Source organism: Opisthocomus hoazin, chromosome 2 (genome assembly GCF_030867145.1).
Source record: "Opisthocomus hoazin isolate bOpiHoa1 chromosome 2, bOpiHoa1.hap1, whole genome shotgun sequence".
Lineage (NCBI taxonomy): Eukaryota > Metazoa > Chordata > Aves > Opisthocomiformes > Opisthocomidae > Opisthocomus > Opisthocomus hoazin.
Window position 1 is genome coordinate 130,776,558 of NC_134415.1, and position 20,308 is coordinate 130,796,865.

General features: G+C 54.5%; 1 protein-coding gene across 1 annotated transcript in view; it reads left to right on the forward strand.

Moving 5' to 3' along the window:
- ELP3 (elongator acetyltransferase complex subunit 3) overlaps positions 1-20,039 on the forward strand; it is a 114,661-nt gene extending 94,622 nt beyond the window's left edge. The window contains exon 15 of the mRNA XM_075415067.1: positions 18,024-20,039. Coding sequence (XP_075271182.1) covers positions 18,024-18,100 — 77 coding nt within the window. The 3' untranslated portion in view covers positions 18,101-20,039. The remainder of the gene's footprint in view (positions 1-18,023) is intronic.
- The last annotated feature ends 269 nt before the right edge of the window (positions 20,040-20,308 follow it).

The window sequence follows — 20,308 nt, forward strand, 5'->3', positions numbered from 1 at the left end:
CACTCAGGGCTTGCTGTGCTTTTGGTATGATGATGCTACTCCAATCCCCAGCAAAGCTTTCCCTTCCACTGCCTTTTTGCCATTCAGTCTACAGACCCGTATCTGATTCTCTTTGGGATGGGACTTTTCTTAGCTCTATTTTCACAGAATCACAGAATGGTAGGGGTTGGAAGGGACCTCTATGGCCGAAGCAGGGTTACCTACAGTAGGCTGTAGAGGACCTTGTCCAGGTGGGTCTGGAATATCTCCAGAGAAGGAGACTCCACAACCTCCCTGGGCAGCCTGTTCCAGGGCTCCATCACCCTCAGAGGGAAGAAATTCTTCCTCATTCTTTCCTACTTTGAGGCTGTCTCTCCCATTTTGCGGTCCGTAGGCCTCGGCACTTGCCAGGGTCCCCTTCAGGACTCAGTGGCATGCAGTGATTCAACCAATACAGGGTGTTTTTTTGTCAGAAACTGCACAGCATCCAGAGGATGAGTTAGGACAAATACACGCTCATTCCTCCCACAACCTAAATACGACACAGCCCTCGTACCTGTTGTCTCTTAGTCCACCTCAAACGCTGCCTCTGCCCAAAGAACATGAGGATCCTGCAGCGGGTCAGATCACTACGTCGTTGCTGACGCTGCCGATGCTGGGTGTCTGGGGAGGGGAGTAACTACTGGGGAGGCAGGCAGACATCTTCTCAGCCTCCAACCATTTGTTGCCCAAAGACTTCTGGAGTCGTAGAAGGTGTCTTTGCATCCAGTAGCCCTCAAGGGCTTTTTCTGCCTTGCCAGTCTGTTTGCCTGCAACAACTGATAAACTTCTCTCCCCGGCCCTTTCCATGAGCTTCTTGGGTGGGTTGCGCTGCCTCGCTGTTGTGCCTTGAGCTTGGGAGGAGCAATTGTTCGATCTAGGTGAAGGTGGATGAAGGACAGTCCTCTACTCTGCCCAAGCGAGGCTTCTTCTGGAGTACTACGTCCAGTTCAAGAAAGATGAGGAACTACTGGAGAGAGTCCAGCGGAGGGCTACGAGGATGATGAGGGGGCTGGAGCATCTCTTCTAGGAGGAGAGGCTGAGGGAGCTGGGCTTGTTCAGCCTGGAGAAGAGAAGGCTGAGAGGGGACCTTAGAAATGTCTCTAAATATCTGCAGGGTGGAGGTCAGGAGGACGGGGCCAGACTCTTTCCAGTGGTGCCCAGCGACAGGACAAGGGGCAACGGGCACAAACTGAAGCCTGGGAAGTTCCAGCTGAAGCCGAGGAAGAACTTCTTCCCTCTGAGGGTGACGGAGCCCTGGCCCAGGCTGCCCAGAGGGGCTGTGGAGTCTCCTTCTCTGGAGATATTCCAGCCCCGCCTGGCCGCGGTGCTGTGCCCCCTGCTCTGGGTGACCCTGCTTGGGCAGGGGGTTGGGCTGGGTGACCCACAGAGGTCCCTGCCAACCCCTGCCATGCTGGGATTCTGATAAAATCTTTCTTGTTGTTTCCATGTGGGTTCCTCTTACCGTTGTTTTGACTTTGCTGCTTGATCCCATAATTACCCCCTTCTGACTCTAATCCTGTAGCAAGTTCTTCCAGGTGTTTCTTTAAAACAGCACCAGTGATGAGTATGTGAAATGTAACATACAATAAATTCTGAAATATTAAAAGTCCTGGGTCGTCCCCCCCTCCAAATGACAGAAGCATAAAGCTCCTGGTGGGATGTGCTTAAACAAATTCCTACATTGAGGGTCCTTCGTGTTTCCTCTAAGCAGCGACTTGATTGTTCTGATGTCATCCTCTGATTTCGGTGGTTACCTTTGTATTGCCAAATTACCTTTAGCAGTAACGATGACCAGAGAGATTTGAGTCAGTGCTTTACTATTACTTGAAGCACCTGATAATAAAATTACAAGACTGATACCTTTCTCTTTTAAAGCTCTGAAGTTACATGTGGCAGAAACATTTCGCTACCTCCTGTTAAAGTCAGAGAATGGTTTGGGTTGGAAGGGACCTTAAAGCTCATCTGGTTCCAACCCCCCTGCCATCAGCAGGGACATCTTCCACCAGACCAGGTTGCTCAGAGCTCCATCCAACCTGGCCTTGAACACTGCCAGGGAGGGGGCAGCCACAGCTTCTCTGGGCAACCTGAGCCAGTGTTCCACCACCCTCATGGGGAAGAATTTCTTCCAGATATCTCATCTCAATCTGCCCTCTTTTAGTTTAGAGCCGTTCCCCCTTGTCCTATCACTGCACCCCCTTGTGAAAAGCCCCTCTCCATCCTTCCTGTAGCCCCTTCAGGCACTGGCAGCTGCTCTAAGGTCACCCCGCAGCCTTCTCTTCTCCAGGCTGAACAGCCCCAACTCCCTCAGCCTGTCCTCGGAGGAGAGGTGCTCCAGCCCTCGGATCATCTTCGTGGCCTCCTCTGGCCCCGCTCCAACACATCCATGTCCTTCACAAGTATTCTTTGTGAACTTAAATAATGCGTGCACAGGTGCAGTTTTGGGAGAGTTCCCAGCCCAAATATTTCTGTTCTTTTAATGCATGCGTCATCTATTACAGCAATGTAGGAAATCGGGTAATCAGCAGGTCTACAGAGACAAGAGAGCGCGAGTGAGTGAATGTAGCAGCACAGTGACAGCAGCACGCACACGTTCAGGGTCGCTCCTGAGGACTTACTGCCCAGCACCACCGGCCAAAGCCCGGGCGTCATCCGTGGAGGGAGAAAGCATCATCCGTCTGAACCCGAGGAAGAACTTCTTCCCTCTGAGGGTGATGGACCCCTGGCCCAGGCTGGCCAGGGAGGTTGTGGAGTCTCCTTCTCTGGAGATATTCAAGCCCTGCCTGGACAAGGTCCTCTGCAGCCTGCTGTAGGTGACCCTGCTTGGGCAGGGGGTTGGACTGGGTGACCCAACAGAGGTCCCTTCCAACCCCGAACATTCTGTCATCACAGCCCAGAGCTGAGCCAGCGAAGGGATCTGTTCAACGCTGCTGTCGTTCTGGCTGGGCTTTGTGGCCTTTGTGCCTCTGCCTTGAAGAGGTGGAGCACAACTGGCTGGTACTGGAGTGGCTCTGACCAGCCCGTGCCGGCACACGGCTTGGCAATAACCGAGCGCGAGACACCCATGCGTCTGTGCCTGGGCAGCCTGGCTTTACACCGCGCTTCTCCTGGCTCGGGGTACGCGCCGGGCTGTTACGCCTTGCTAGCTCCTTGCCAGGTCCTTCATCTCCTGCTCCTCTTTGTGAGAAGCGTTGGGGTTGTGCCAAGCTGACATCCTGTCCTGGCACCAGAATACCTTGCTTGGACTCCGCGTGTAACATTGCTGTTCTTGTTAGAGGTTTGTTTTGTTTTGTTTTAAAGGATATGTCTCCTCCTGTCTTAGGGATAGCTGCTGGCTTTACCTGTGGATTTTCGATGCTGGCATCTCCAAACCTTAGCTGAATTTTCCACCGCTGCCTCCGTGTGCCCTGTCAGCATGTGAAAGCCACTTACCTCTAAACTTCACATCGCTGGCACGTGAGGAGCACAGGTAGCTGCCTCCAGCTGCACTTTCTATGGGCACAGCGGAGGTGGTGGTTTCAGTACCAGTGGCATTTAACAGTGACACTACAGGGCTTATTTGCCGCCGTGACCCGAGTTTCTTGTAGGAAGAAGGGGCACCAGTGAGCATTCCCTGTGTGCGCAGCAGAGGAATTGAAGGTATCCAGCTGTGGAGTAGCTGTCTCTATCCCTATCTACCTAGCCTAAATCAGGAGAGGGGCAGCACCTTCACAACTGCCATGTCACAGAGTCACAGAATCCCAGCATGGCAGGGGTGGGCAGGGACCTCTGTGGGTCACCCAGCCCAACCCCCTGCCCAAGCAGGGTCACCCAGAGCAGGGGGCACAGCACCGCGGCCAGGCGGGGCTGGAATATCTCCAGAGAAGGAGACTCCACAGCCCCTCTGGGCAGCCTGGGCCAGGGCTCCGTCACCCTCAGAGGGAAGAAGTTCTTCCTCGGGTTCAGCTGGAACTTCCCAGGCTTCAGTTTGTGCCCATTGCCCCTTGTCCTGTCGCTGGGCACCACTGGAAAGAGTCTGGCCCCATCCTCCTGACCCCCACCCTGCAGATATTTAGAGGCATTTCTAAGGTCCCCTCTCAGCCTTCTCTTCTCCAGGCTGAACAAGCCCAGCTCCCTCAGCCTCTCCTCGTAGGAGAGATGCTCCAGTCCCCTCCTCATCCTCGTAGCCCTGCGCTGGACTCTCTAAAGTCTCTATGTCGTCTGTAAAGGGTTGCCGTCTTGCCGATCGTCCTTGGCGAGCGTGCTGGTGGCGGCAGGTGAGCTGCCTCCTTGGTTCAGTGACCAAGATGCTGCGGGTGAGGCTGCTGGCTACTCCAAGGGCAAGGACCGGGAAGGCACAGACCAAATCTTTATGTACTGCAAGGCTGCAAATTACTTTCCCGACACTACAAGCTAGCTCTATAAATACAGTGCTCTTGCACGGAAGAGCTTTTTCAGCCGCAGTATCTGCTGTGACGTCTGTCAGCCTTATCTGTTTATGCTGGCGTTGGAAAAGCAGGCTAGCTTGGCTTCTGCCAGCAGGATTGTCTCCTTATCTCTGTGCAGAAGACGCTTGTTCGGGGAGGTGGGGGATGAGATTGAATTCCCCTATCGCAGGCGCTTGCCCTGTTCAAACTGAAAGCACCAAGGTCCATTAATAAGCACCCTTTCCTTTCTCCTCCGAAGTGCAGGCATTTTGTCAGCTGTGCCTACGCTGTCTCCAGTTTCCTGTAAACGAGCCTCACTGGTGATTTACTCCCGAGACTGGAGAGGTGTCTGGAACCGCAGCCAAATCCACGCCAGCACGCCTCATCTTCTGAAGCGGTGGTTTAATGTCTCCCTGCAGCGAGATCTCACTGTGGCCTCGCTCCATCCCGGTGACGTAGCAGCCGTATCACGGCGGTGTGGAGGGCTGGCACGGCTGCCGTTCTCTGCTATAAGCTAATTACTATGCGGCAAGATGATCAGTTTTTCCCCCAGACCAGGTTTCTATTTGTGTTCTGTCAAGTAGAAAATTAACATGGACGCAGGCCAGGGATGTTTCATGCCTGAGTGCGCCGGGGCTGAAGGTGGCGATGGGAAGGCAGGATGGATTTCTGAATGGTAGGCGTGGAGGATCAGGTGATGTCAAGCGTCGCCGGCCCGCTTCATTAGCCAGATCATCAGAGAAGTCGAGTAGCTGGAGAAAAATCGCCCGTAGCGTGCACAGTCCTCATTAACCACCCATCTCGGCGTGCTTTGTTCAGAACGAAGCTGAACAGGATTTGTGCAGAGCAGGCAAGGGGTGTTCTCTGCAAAACTTGGAAGCGAGAGGCTAGCTAGTATTAACTGACATTAACTGGATTAATTCATTATTTGCCATACTGGAGCCTTTCTGGGGCCTCCTTGCACTGCAGAGATGCAAACGTAATTGGTATTCGAGTGACCCTCTCCATTTGCGTTGCTGCTGGGTCCAGACGAACACGCGTTGTAGAAGCCCTATCAGCACCTTGCAAGAAGAACAGTAAAGCAAACACATGGAAAACCGAGAAGAAATCATAAAGGATTTTTTCCCTGCGCGGTCATTCTCACTTCATTTTAATCAGTAGCATTATTTTTTTGAGGGTTTTGATCTTTTTATGAAAAATATGTGCGGTAATAACCTTCAGGTGGAGCCACCTAAACTGCTGAGCGTGCCTGTTGCTTACAGGAACGCATCGCAGGGATTCCCGTTAGGCATATGGGATGGTTCTGCTCTTTTCTCACACTACTTTTATTCACCAGGAGTCATCAACATCTGATGTAGCAATCTGCCCTGTTAAACTGTAGATCTGCAGGAACCTTTTAAGTTGTTCTTCGGTACAGAGACATCATATTTGTAAGACTAACGATCTCTTTCTGCTTCTGATGAGTAAGAGGGGAAGTTCAGAAGAAAAGGCTGGTTTCTGACCCCTACCTTTCCTGGACAAGGACTGAAACAAATCCCTGAAGCCGTGTGCTGTATTTGTACGCTGAGGGTGGTGAGACCCTGGCCCAGGTTGCCCAGAGAGGGGGGAGATGCCCCATCCCTGGAACCATTCCAGGCCAGGTTGGACGGGGCTCTGAGCACCCTGATCTGGGTGGAGATGTCCCTGCCCATGGCAGGGGGTTGGACTGGATGGCCTTGGAATGTCCCTGCCCACCCAAACCAGTCTGTGAGTCGATGATGAAGTAGATGCATGGGGACGCTGCTGATTTAGTGACTGGTGGGCTAACTCTCAAGATTGCTGGGTGTTTCTTCATTGGCATTTTAAATCTCGTAGCCTATAGGAAAGAAGATCGATCGTGAATGCCTCAGATGCTTGGTGAGTCATCCTAAATCCCCAGTCTCTCAGTAATACCTCACCAGCTGGGTTGGATTTTTTAGCAGCCATCTCTGGAAGAAGCCTCAAGACATTACGTAGTCTGTAGATCTAAAATCTCACAAACCTTTAACTTGACAAATTTGGGGTTTAGTAGCGGACACATTTCGCTGTCCTGGTCTCTCTCAATGCCCGGTGGCAGCCTTTTCTTAAAGTGTGAGAGAAGTTACAGTATTAGCTCTTAAATATTTAATTTTGCTTGGTTTAGAGTCAGAAGATCTGTCATCTCTGGCTTCATCTCTCGCAGTTAAAGGCGGTGCTGGCGTGATGGCTCTCTCTCTCCTGGCAGTGGAGCTGGGTTTGGGCAGTCCTCTGTAGTCACGAATGAAATATCGCTTCTGTAATAAAGCGATCGGTGAGATGTGGTCTCACCGGCTGGAAGTTCTAGGATGGGGCTTAGCTGCAAATTGAAAAATCAGTTCTAGCCAGGGCATCTCCTGTGTGCGAAGAGGCACCCCGAAAGCTGAGTGCTGTAAAATCGGTTACTCTGTTCTGCCATTAGATTTCACTTCATTGTTTTCATGCTAAGGTAAAAAAGCTGTTGGTGACAGTCTTTGTGTCAGTGTTTGGCCTTAAGAACAAATCAGAAAATCCCCCAGCGATCCATTTGTTAACCTTATAAAGCTTTTGCTGTGGTTTCCCTTGCCTTCACCAACACAAAAGTTCTGCAGTGTGGCAGGACAGGAGGAAACACGGTGTGTCAACACATCAATAAACCTTCGTAAGCGGTTCGCTAAATTATGCTGTCAAGGTACTGTAACCCTTACAACCAAAACACCTTTCCGGAGCGGGGCTGGTGCGTCTGCACCCCGCAGAGCACCGGGGCAGGCCAGGAGCCCACCCTGTAGTGGCACTCCTGAAACTTGCCCCGTTAAATCGGGTTTGGGGCTTTTGGTGTTTGGCAAACCGAGCCCGGCAGGTCAGGAGAAGTGGCCTCCAATGCTGGCGTCCCCAGACACCAGTGTCGCCGCTCTGTTGCAGGAGGCTTCGTCACAGCTCGCGTTAAGCACTAAAGTTGAGGTGTTTCCTCCAAGGTGGTTGCTGAGGCTCCGTCTGCAGACGGGGACAGGGGACGGACCGAAGCAGGAGTGTGTGTGGGCACCTCGTTTGCTAGGTTAGAGATCTCCCTGTGAAAGGACTGAAGGTAAATGAGGGGGTGCTGCCTTTCACGGGGGAGATGTGAGAGAGGAAGAAAACAGCGTGGCCAGCAGGTTGAGGGAGGTTCTCCTCCTCCTCTGCTCTGCCCTGGGGAGGCCCCATCTGCAGTGCTGTGTCCAGTGCTGGGCTCCCCAGTTCAAGAAAGATGAGGAGCTACTGGAGAGAGTCCAGCGGAGGGCTACGAGGATGAGGAGGGGACTGGAGCATCTCTCCTACGAGGAGAGGCTGAGGGAGCTGAGCTTGTTCAGCCTGGAGAAGGCTGAGAGGGGACCTTCGAAATGCCTCTAAATATCTGCAGGGTGGGTGTCAGGAGGACGGGGCCAGACTCTTTCCAGTGGTGCCCAGCGACAGGACAAGGGGCAACGGGCACAAACTGAAGCCTGGGAAGCTCCAGCTGAAGCCGAGGAAGAACTTCTTCCCTCTGAGGGTGCCGGAGCCCTGGCCCAGGCTGCCCAGAGGGGCTGTGGAGTCTCCTTCTCTGGAGATATTCCAGCCCCGCCTGGCCGCGGTGCTGTGCCCCCTGCTCTGGGTGACCCTGCTTGGGCAGGGGGTTGGGCTGGGTGACCCACAGAGGTCCCTGCCAACCCCTGCCATGCTGGGATTCTAAAAGGCCATCAGCGTTTCACAGTAGTGAAGTGAGTTGTTGAACTGGTGAAGGAATACCCAGTCTTCAAAACTCGTTTTTATTGCAGACTTGTGATTTCAGACAGACTCCCCAGCTACCCGGGCCCCTGGCTCTGCTTCTGGGACGTGGCGATGATGGTACCTCCTTGCGAGACAGGGGTGTTGTGAAAACAGTAATTAAAAATCTCCAGGGAGCAAGCCAGGCAGGAAGAAAGCGCAACTTGCATTTGACAGAAAAACTAGAGGCTTTCAGGCACGGATTTCTCTTCCAGGTCCAACAAAGAGCGGCACGCAGACTAAATACAGGTTGGGCACGGCTGCCGTGAGCGGGCTCGGTTCTGCTGAGCGTTTGGCCCTTACGAGAGAAAGGGTTATGAAATGCTTTGTACGCAGTGGTATTAACAGAATCACAGAACCACAGAATGTTCAGGGTTGGCAGGGACCTCTGTGGGTCACCCAGCCCAACCCCCTGCCCAAGCAGGGTCACCCAGAGCAGGGGGCACAGCACCGCGGCCAGGCGGGGCTGGAATATCTCCAGAGAAGGAGACTCCACAGCCCCTCTGGGCAGCCTGGGCCAGGGCTCCGTCACCCTCAGAGGGAAGAAGTTCTTCCTCGGGTTCAGCTGGAACTTCCCAGGCTTCAGTTTGTGCCTGTTGCCCCTTGTCCTGTCGCTGGGCACCACTGGAAAGAGTCTGGCCCCATCCTCCTGACCCCCACCCTGCAGATATTTAGAGGCATTTCGAAGGTCCCCTCTCAGCCTTCTCTTCTCCAGGCTGAACAAGCCCAGCTCCCTCAGCCTCTCCTCGTAGGAGAGATGCTCCAGTCCCCTCCTCATCCACGTAGCCCTGCGCTGGACTCTCTCCAGTAGCTCCTCATCTTTCTTGAACTGGGGAGCCCAGCACTGGACACAGCACTGCAGATGGGGCCTCCCCAGGGCAGAACAACCATGTCTAAATCACGACTCTTACTGCAACGCTAATGAGCTTTTTGTGGTTGCTGCAGCGGGAGGAGGTCATGGAATACTGAACTCTCCCATCTCTGGATTTAGTCCCTTGGGAGACTGGGAAAACACACGGGGGGAGTCGCGCTGCGGGGAGAAGCCTTCAGACCCCGGTGCCACAGTGAGCTCATGGGTGTGCAGAAATGCCAGAACGAATTTCCAGTGCTCTGTTTTTAAAGCAGATTTACTGAAATAAAAATATTTTCAATTATCTTTTAAAAAAAAAATATATCCCATTCCTATTTTCCATTCTCATCGCCTGGATTGTGTTTGCTGATGACTGCCAAAGTATTAGTAGTTCTCAGTAATTCTCAACAGAATCTGTTGTTTTAGAAGAAAAGTGAGCATGTTTGTGGTTCCCTTCTGTGCTAACATGAAAATTGAGAGTATCGTATTTGCCGAGATACTGGGTAAGATTTCCAAAAGCCCCTACTTCTAATTTTCACAGGATTTTTATCTCCCAGTATCTATAGGGACTTTTGGGAAATGAGTTGCCAATTATCTAACCGTAAAAAAAAAAAAAAAATTAAAACAAAGTCTTTGCTGCAGGGGTTGATGTAAGGCTTGCTCCTTGGTTTCCTAAACTAATAACTTTTTTTCTGATTGCTCTGACGTGCCCAGGTTTTCTCCGCGGTGTTAAGAACGTTGTTTTTTTCCGTTTCCTTGGTGCTGATAAGGCAGTTTGGTTATCTCAGATCCTTTGCCTTTTGCCCGTTGTTACTGTTCTCTGCGGTTGGTTGGTCGTGACTCACATGGAGCAGCCTCGCGTTCTCCCTGAAGATAAAATCCAGCATTGTGAAAAGTGTGGGTGCCAGAGCAAACTCGTCGGAGGTCGTGGACGGATCTGCTGCGCATTCTGAACGCCTGCGTCAGTTTGGAAACACGGCGTGGGGGTTTTCAGTCAGCATCCAGTGCACGATAGACAAGAAAATGTTCCCTCATCTGGTTTTTCCTACCGCTCTCACGGATTTGAAACCCTAGTTTTGACCCTTCCTCTTATAAGCGGGTCCTGCCAACTTGAAGAGCAAGGGCTCGCTCCGAAGCAAGCTCTGGACGCTTGCCTGAGTGACTGCCACATGCCAGTGAGTGTTGGCTTGGCTTTGAAGTCCTACGTGGAGTGTCGGTTTGGGGTAGCAGAGGCTTTCACAAGGCATTTGTTTGACAGCTAGCGACGTTTCTTCTTGGACTTCGTGGAGGTCAAAGCAAGGAGTATAAGGAAAAACCTAAAACTTCTCTTTTAGCAGCCTGAGTCTCCACCGAGACCCGTGGTAAAGAGAGGTTTGTGTTTGCTCGCTCGCCACTGATGTCAGGCTCCAAGTCACCCGACCCCAAGCCTTGAGAGACTCTAAAATGTGAGCTTTGTGATCGCTGAATGCCGGCCTTTGAATCCTCCTCGTGCTTTGGCAGCCCTGGTCTGATCATGGGAGACACGCTTGGAGGCCAAGGAGATGCTCTCAGAGCTCTTGTCGTCTTACTTCGCTTTTCTAGCAGCGTTGAGAATGCCGGTGTTTATGGTCACTATGCCGGTGTTTATGGTCGGCTATGGAATGCCGGTGTTTGTGGGCACAAACTGAAGCCTGGGAAGTTCCAGCTGAACCCGAGGAAGAACTTCTTCCCTCTGAGGGTGACAGAGCCCTGGCCCAGGCTGCCCAGGGAGGTTGTGGAGTCTCCTTCTCTGGAGATATTCCAGCCCTGCCTTGACAAGGTCCTCTACAGCCTACTGCAGGTGACCCTGCTTCGGCAGGAGGGTTGGACTAGATGACCCACAGAGGTCTCTTCCAACCCCTACCATTCTGTGATTCTGTGATTCTGTCCATGCCATGGCGGCAGCAGCTTCCAGGCCTCCTGCCCAGCTCTCCGCCGTCGCTGAGTTTTACCGATGTCTGTGGAAGTACTGTATGTGACTGCGGAAGCATTTGTTGCTTCCTTCTCTGTGCCCTTGGAAAACCACAAAAATCACATTCCAGCCGTGGCAGAGCGTTGCCATCGTAGAGCATCGCTGTGCCAGCAGCAACGCTGGTGTCACGGCGGGGAACGTCCTTTCTGATATCAAGAGAAGCAGCCTTGTCCCAAGAAGAGCAAGGAGGCTGGTGAAGGCTCTGGAGAACAAGTCTTCTGAGGAGCAGCTGAGGGAGCTGGGGCTGCTCAGGCTGGAGAAGAGGAGGCTGAGGGGGGACCTCATCGCTCTCTACAGCTCCCTGACAGGAGGGTGGAGTGAGGGGGGGTTGGTCTCTTCTCCCAGATAGCTAGTGATAGGATGAGAGGCAATGGCCTCAAGTTGCGTCAGGGGAGGTTTAGATTGGATATCAGGAAAAATTTCTTCACTGGAAGAGTGGTCAGGCATTGGACCAGGCTGCCCAGGGCAGTGGGGGAGTCCCCATCCCTGGAGGGGTTCAGACACCGTGTGGATGTGGCCCTTGGGGGCATGGTTTAGCAGGCATGGGGGTGTTGGGGTGATGGTTGGACTTGATGATCTTTGAGGTCTTTTCCAACCTATGATTCTATGAAATCCTGGCGGCTGTCTTGAGACTCATTGCTCATTCTGGGTGAAATCCATTCCTCAGCACCCTTGAAGCTCCATCCTACTTGCTAGGGACCCTACAGACCATCCGGGTGTCCGCGCAGTGAGCCCAGGGTTCTCCATTCCCAAGACAAAGCACCGAACCAGGGAGTTATTCCCCAAAAAAAAGAGGTGGGAGAGGCTTCGCTGTCACCAGAGCTGCAGCTGGCACGTTCGTGGATGGAGGCAATGTGGAAGGTTCAGCTGAGTCAGGTTCGCTGCCTGGCAGCTGACGGCTTCTGAGAAATGTTTTGAGGGGGAAGGAAGCTGCGAGACACGCTACGCCTTGACTCTGCATCTTCGGAAATGGTTTTAGTCGTCGCCGAAAGACGCGGAGGCCTGCGTGGAGAGAAGTCTCTCGTGTGCCTCAGTGAGTCTCTGCTATGGAAATTTTATGAACTATTAGTAGCTCTCTAATGATCCTGAAAACAATCTCATTTTCACTTAGTTCTGTGACTAGTGAGCCGTGGTGAAGGAATCTTGGAGGATGCTCAGCCTCGGAGGCTGCGTCGCAATATTTCTGTGCAGCAGGGCTGAGTCAGAAGGGCGGATTTATGGGCTCTGCACAGAAAAGGTCACGGGCAGGGGGTGCTGAAATCTGATTTCTGCCGTGCTCTGGGTCGCAGTCCCATGCCGGCCCCTCGTCCTTCTGGGCCAGAAGAGCATTTAACCCTGAGCTGCGGTCACTTTTCTCTGTCCCCTGCTACAGGCAGGCTTTTTAAATTTATTTAATTCATTCTGAGGTTGAAATGTTACGATGAAAAGCCCGGTTTGGGGTTTTATCAGTAGGCTTCACCATTATTCAGATGCTTCCAAAGGAAGAGAACAAAAGGCGATTAAATGAGCCAGCAGCCGTTGCCAGAGGATGTGTCATTCGAAGACTGCGGTGAGGGACGCGTCCAAAAAGCCTCAGCTGGCCCCTGGCCACGGGGTTCCATCCAGGCAGGCGTGATCGGGGCCCCTGCCCTTCCACCGCAGCACTGGCGGTGACTCGGGAAGGGGTTGGTTGAGATCTGCTCTGCTGAGTTCAAACTAAACTCTCCTGCACGGTTTGATACGGAACACTTAAAGTTTAAAACCGTGTTTTAAAGAGGTAGAATGAGAAACGGAGCCAGTTCTGGCTCGGAAAGTCAGAAAGCTCCTTGGGCCAGCTTTTAGCCTTACTCTTCCCCTCCTGCGTGATATTTCTTTTGTGCCATTTCTTGGATTAGGTTTCTTTTCACCGGAATCTCAGAATCACAGAATGTTCGGGATTGGCAGGGACCTCTGTGGGTCACCCAGTCCAACCCTCCTGCTGAAGCAGGGTCACCCAGAGCAGGGGGCACAGCACCGCGGCCAGGCGGGGCTGGAATATCTCCAGAGAAGGAGACTCCACAGCCCCTCTGGGCAGCCTGGGCCAGGGCTCCGTCACCCTCAGAGGGAAGAAGTTCTTCCTCGGGTTCAGCTGGAACTTCCCAGGCTTCCGTTTGTGCCCATTGCCCATTCTCCTGTTACTGGGCACCACTGAAAGAGTCTGGCCCCATCCTCCTGACCCCCACCCTGCAGATATTTGTAATTATATATTAGGTCCCCGAGCCGCTTCTCTAGCTCTTACCCCTGGACGAAATGGCCCCTTGTTTCCATAGCTGTAGCTCTGATTTTCTTCGGGCTGCGTGTTCGTACTCTCCTCGTGATCGGAAGCCAGCAGAGTAGTTCTGCAACTTTGTTTTGTTGGACTTTGCGTTCGCACGAAGTTAGGAGCGTTTCACAGTGGAGAGGTCTGTGAAGATGGATTCCCTCCGCGTGACTCACAGGCAGCTACTGGTGTCCCACAGATCTTTTATTCCGTTTGGCAGCGTCTGCTGTGTCGCGTTTCTCTCGTGGATGAGGAAGGCTGCGGATGGTTTGTGGCTCGCAGCCTGCTTTTAATTCCATGCCTCAACACTCTGTTTCTCTTCCAGCTGTGCCGCGCTGGTCCCAAAACACCCGTCCTCCGTGCTGGTTGTGATTTCCCTGGTACGCTCCGACTACAAGGAGATACCTTCGTGTTAATGGCGTCCTGGTGAATACTGCAGGCTGGGTTTGTCAGCCTTTGGGTTCAGAGCAGCTGAAGCGAATCCCATCTTCATCCTCGCTTGCGCGTCGGTGGGGCTCACGGGGAGGTTTTGGTGCGTTTCAGCACGGTTCCTTTTAGAGGAGTCTAAACGGTGAGCTTTGCTCCGGGTGCAGATCGAACGCAGTCCACCTTCTGAAGGGGGTACGGGGGTCTGAGCAAATGGCTCTTTGGCTGCCTTCATACCAAGTGTGTGGTGGGGACATGTGGCCCAGGGTACCGAAAATCACAGAATCACAGAATGACTGGGGTTGGAAGGGACCTCTGTGGGTCACCCAGCCCAACCCCCTGCCCAAGCAGGGGGCACAGCACCGCGGCCAGGCGGGGCTGGAATATCTCCAGAGAAGGAGACTCCCCAGCCCCTCTGGGCAGCCTGGGCCAGGGCTCTGTCACCCTCAGAGGGAAGAAGTTCTTCCTCGGGTTCAGCTGGAACTTCCCAGGCTTCAGTTTGTGCCCGTTGCCCCTTGTCCTGTCACTGGGCACCACGGGAAAGAGTCTGGCCCCATCCTCCTGACCCCCACCCTGCAGATATTTAGAGGCATTTCGAAGGTCCCCTCTCAGCCTTCTCTTCTCCAGGCTGAACAAGCCCAGCTCCCTCAGCCTTTCCTCGTAGGAGAGATGCTCCAGTCCCCTCCTCATCCTCGTAGCCCTCCGCTGGACTCTCTCCAGTAGCTCCTCATCTTTCTTGAACTGGGAAGCCCAGCACTGGACACAGCACTGCAGATGGGGCCTCCCCAGGGCAGAGCAGAGGGGCAGGAGAACCTCCCTAGCCCTGCTGGCCACACTCTGCTTAATGCACCCCAGGATCCCATTGGCCTTCTTGGCAGCCAGGGCACACTGGTGGCTCATGGTCAACGTGTTGTCCACCAAAATCCAGTCTGAAGACACCTTACCCCAGTCACATAGAGTGTAGAGGTGTGGGCTCGAGGACCAAGTGCTTCCATCTGCTGATGCGCTCCTGTTACGCCAGATGAGACGGCAAGAAGTCCTTGTCCCATAGCCGTGTGCCTCCACACCTGCCCGCTTTCCCCTGCTTCCAGATGAAGTTACTGCCCCATGCCTGGGCAGCCGGCCACCGTCCGCAATGTGATGGTCCAGGAGACGGAATGCCGGACGCTTGGCTTCCACCCTTCTGGACCCAAACCCAGTGGCTGCTTTGGGACACCTTGGTGAGAGCTTTTCCCCTCAAAAGCCTCTTGCCTTGAAAACGTTCCTGCAGCGCTGGAGGTGACGAGGTAGAGCTGGGCAGCAGGGAAGCCACGCTGCATCTTCACGTGCTGCCCTCAGCTTGAGGCATCTCCTGCCTGCTCTTCACAGAAGACTTTCCTGTTGAAGGACAGTAATTTCGTGCAAGAAGTTACTGCTGCGAGCGTGGCTGAGGTGACGACTGCGATGCTTCTTGAATCGGCCCAGCGTGGGACCCCTGGGGCACAGGGCTGGCCACCTGCATCATCGTTCTTGTTAATGGCTTGAACCCACTGCCCTCAGACGAGGAAGAGTCGGCGCTTAACTAGTGCCACTGAACAGCTCTGAGATTAATGGAGGCAGCGATGCCCCGACGCAACCTAAACTGCCGCCTTGAAATCCACGCATTTCCCAAGGGCTTCAGGAAAAAAAGGGGGAGCACTAAATAACTCTGAGCAAGGTGTTTTTAAACCGTCAGGTGAATTACTCAGTTGTCCGTTACCTTCAGGAGGGTCGTTCTTCAGCTTTAGATTTCGCTAATCCTGTTAACCGAGTTGTTGTGGGCTGCCAGTGGGATGGCTCTGCTGTTTTATTGCCAAAATCCGTGTGTCACAGAATCCCAGCATGGTCAGGGTTGCAAGGGACCTCTGTGGGTCACCCAGCCCAACCCCCTGCTGAAGCAGGGTCACCCAGAGCAGGGGGCACAGCACCGCGGCCAGGCGGGGCTGGAATATCTCCAGAGAAGGAGACTCCACAGCCCCTCTGTGCAGCCTGGGCCAGGGCTCCGTCACCCTCAGAGGGAAGAAGTTCTTCCTCGGCTTCAGCTGGAACTTCCCAGGCTTCAGTTTGTGCCCGTTGCCCCTTGTCCTGTCGCTGGGCACCACTGAAAAGAGTCTGGCCCTGTCCTCCTGACCCCCACCCTGCAGATATTTAGAGGCATTTCGAAGGTCCCCTCTCAGCCTTCTCTTCTCCAGGCTGAACACGCCCAGCTCCCTCAGCCTCTCCTCATAGGAGAGATGCTCCAGTCCCCTCCTCATCCTCGTAGCCCTGCGCTGGACTCTCTCCAGTAGCTCCTCATCTTTCTTGAACTGGGGAGCCCAGCACTGGACACAGCACTGCAGATGGGGCCTCACCAGGGCAGAGCAGAGGGGGAGCAGAACCTCCCTCGCCCTGCTGGCCACACTCCTCCTCATGCACCCCAGATCATACCCCAGGATCTCTGCTAACGAACCCAGAGGACCTTTTTTACGCAAGATATTGATGAAGGTGATAGTTTACTCCAGGTCAGAGATCCCGACACTCCCGGGCAGAGATCAGGAAGAGGGGAGTGGACGTGCGTGCCTTGGGTTTTCCCTTGGCTTCAGGCTCACGCTGAAGCTGAGGGAATTTGGGTCCCTTTGGGATGCTTTTAGTTGAGCACGGTGCTCTGCTGCGATGTCACAGGGGCTTTGCCACTGCTTGGAAGTAACTCCGTTCCGGTGTCCGCCACTTTGGGGTTCTCTGTGGGTTTTCAAGCTCTTCCCAGCTTCGGCTGGAATGAGGGGCACGAGGACATAGAATCAGAATCACAGAATGGCAGGGGTTGGATGAGTAATGTCTGCATCTGCAGGTAATTAGATAAGGTGAGGGGGAAGGCAGCTGCGCTGGCGCTGTCCCACCGCAGGTCACCGCCTGAAAGGCAGCCGCAGTCAGTGGGGTGGGCTCACCCCAGGCACCAGTACAGGCTGGGGCTGAGCTGCTGGAGAGCAGCTCTGCGGAGAGGGACTGGGAGTGCTGGGGGACGACAGGGTGACCATGAGCCAGCAGCGTGCCCTGGGTGCCAAGAAGGCCAATGGGATCCTGGGGTGCGTGAGGAGGAGTGTGGGCAGCAGGGCGAGGGAGGTTCTCCTCCCCTTCTACACTGCCCTGGGGAGGCCCCATCTGCAGTGCTGTGTCCAGTGCTGGGCTCCCCAGTTCAAGAAAGATGAGGAGCTACTGGAGAGAGTCCAGCACAGGGCTACGAGGATGAGGAGGGGACTGGAGCATCTCTCCTACGAGGAGAGGCTGAGGGAGCTGGGCTTGTTCAGCCTGGAGAAGACAAGGCTGAGAGGGGACCTTCGAAATGCCTCTAAATATCTGCAGGGTGGGGGTCAGGAGGACAGGGCCAGACTCTTTCCCGTGGTGCCCAGCGACAGGACAAGGGGCAATGGGCACAAACTGAAGCCTGGGAAGTTCCAGCTGAACCCGAGGAAGAACTTCTTCCCTCTGAGGGTGACGGAGCCCTGGCCCAGGCTGCCCAGAGGGGCTGTGGAGTCTCCTTCTCTGGAGATATTCCAGCCCCGCCTGGCCGCAGTGCTGTGCCCCCTGCTCTGGGTGACCCTGCTTGGGCAGGGGGTGGGACTGGGTGACCCACAGAGGTCCCTTCCAACCCGTACCATTCTGTGATTCTGTGATTCTGTGAGGAGGCTGCGGGGTCTCGTCAGGAGAGAGAAGAGGCTGGCTGAGGACCGAGGCCGTTCGGAGCCGTCGTTTTGACGAGGAAATTGGAGTTGCGGCTGCGGAGCCCACTTGTCTGTCTGAAGCGGAGCTGAGCTCGTTTCTAGGAGCGACTGGAGGGAGTCTGTCGGGTTTTAGAGCCCTTCAGTTCCTGGTAATGATGCCTGCAGCTGGGCCGCCTCCTCTCGAGAGCCTTTCTTTGGTTCTTCTTCTACCTGGGGTAATCTGAACTCTCGACTCGCGTTTCACCGTTGTTCCCGTGTCGCCTGTGCTCTCCCTCGCTGGTAACAGCCTTTCTCAGGACAAAGCCTGCGGTGCGTGGTTCCAGGCAGACAGAACAGCTCTTTTCCTACGTTTCCTCCCTTAAAAACATTGTAATCAGTCCAGATGCTAACGAGTAAACACCCCTGCTCCAGCACGGCAGCCGGGGAGGCCGAGCTCCTTTCGGCCCCAGCCCTCCACAAAAGTGTCTTTTCCTGCTCGGCCCTGGCTTCTCCAACTCGTTTGTCATCACACTGAATTAATTAAACCTCTTTCTCTTTCTTCCCACAGGTGTTGGCACGAGGAACTACTACAGGAAGATCGGCTACGAGCTGGAAGGGCCTTACATGGTGAAAAGGCTGGACTGATGCTCCAGGAGGTCCTCGCCCGGACCTTCTTCTTGTCAAGAAGAGGAGACAGCAAAAGCTCGAGGTGATGAACGTAAGCGAAAATCCAAAGCCTGCCGGCTGCGGAGGACTTGCTGATGCCGGAGCCCACGGTGGCAGATGGGGCATCTCCTCTGGGGAGAGCAGTTCTCCCGAGGGCTGCTCGTTCCCCCGGGAGAGGTACGCGTCAGCCTGCCACATCTCCAGGACGGGCTCTGATGCCCGGCGATAGAGGACTGAAGCGTAGCTGAACTGAAAGCCTCCGTTGTTTCTGTGATGCTGTCGGCGGGCTTTTAGTGCTTCGGCATTGAAATTGTGCAGCTTGTTCTGCAACATGAACGAATTCCTCCTCTGTGTGTTTATTTCTGCTGGGCTTGGCTGCTTTCTGTCCGTCCCAAGCGACGCCGTCTGATTCTGATCCCTTTGCAGCAGGAGGCCGTGAGGGTTGGAAGCTGTCGGTGGGAACTGAGATTAACACTCAAACTGACACACAACCACGGGGAAACTGAGGTTAGAAGGGACCTCTGAGGTCCCTAGTCCAACCCTGCTCAAAGCAGGTCCAGTTAGATCAGGATGGCAATGCCTGCATATCCCCAGGCCCCATCTGCAGTGCTGTGTCCAGTGCTGGGCTCCTCGGTTCAAGAAAGATGAGGAGCTACTGGAGAGAGTCCAGCGCAGGGCTACGAGGATGAGGAGGGGACTGGAGCATCTCTCCTATGAGGAGAGGCTGAGGGAGCTGGGCTTGTTCAGCCTGGAGAAGAGAAGGCTGAGAGGGGACCTTCGAAATGCCTCAAAGTATCTGCAGGGTGGGGGTCAGGAGGACGGGGCCAGACTCTTTGCAGTGGTGCCCAGCGACAGGACAAGGGGCAACGGGCACAAACTGAAGCCTGGGAAGTTCCAGCTGAACCCGAGGAAGAACTTCTTCCCTCTGAGGGTGCCGGAGCCCTGGCCCAGGCTGCCCAGAGGGGCTGTGGAGTCTCCTTCTCTGGAGATGTTCCAGCCCCGCGTGGCCGCGGTGCTGTGCCCCCTGCTCTGGGTGACCCTGCTTGGGCAGGGGGTTGGGCTGGGTGACCCACAGAGGTCCCTGCCAACCCTGAACACTGGGACTTTGTGATCTCTAAGGGTGGAGATACTCACTGGGTGTGGGTGGAGAGTCCACACCGTCTAGGTCCCTGTTCCAGTATTTGACCACCTGTATATTGAAAAGGTTTTTCCTAATATCTGACCGGGATTTACTGTGTTTCAACTTCTGCCCTTTGCCTCTTGGCCGGTTGCTGCTCACCTCTGGGAGAAGTCTCCTCCTGGGCTCCAGGCTTCTCCTTGCACATCACATACTCCAGCACCGTAACCATTCGTGGCTCCTCATCTTTCTTGAACTGGGGAGCTCAGCACTGGACACAGCACTGCAGATGGGGCCCAAACTACCTGGCCTAACTCCCAGCCCTTTGGTGGGGTGGGGATGGCCCAGGACATGCGCAGGATGGGTGGGTGTCCTTTGACGTCGGCTTCCAAAAGCAGCGCGTCTGGTGCTGCCCGCTTGGCTTAACAAAATCGGAAGGGAGCCGCCGGAGCTCTCACCTCCTCTACTTTTTTTTTAATAGTCTTTCAGTCAAAACCAGGGTTGAAATCCAGAGCAGCGGCTCGCAGAGACGTTGACATTTCGGGTGTCCCTCTGTCAGGAGCCTTCTGGAAACTTCGCCAACAGCGAGCGCTCGGACACACGCGACCGACTGGGAGGAGGAACGCTCTCGCGCCGCGCGGTGAATGCGATTGTGCCGCCGTGATCTATTGCCGCTCCGGCGGGGTCAGCGCCCAGAACCGCGCTGACGTCTGCTGACGCACGAGCGGCCACGGCAGCGCCTGCCGGGCAGCGTCCTTGCTGGAGAGAACCGAAATACCTGGCAATAAAGTTTTTTATTCAGGTAAACGCCGGTGTCCGGTGTTTTCGGGGCTGGGGAGTGGAAAAACCACGGAGGGAGTTGGTAGCTAAACCCTGAGCATGTCTGAGCCTCCCGCCCTGTACCGGGGGGTCGATTTAACGAGGGGAGGCGGAGGCTGTTGCTGCTTGATTTGTTGAACTGGGTTTTATTTCATCCTCCAAGACACCGGCAAACGGGGCGCGTTATCTTCCGACGCCGTAAAAGCAGAGGAGATGGAAAGGGACGCAGTGAGAGGAGGGGATGCAAATTC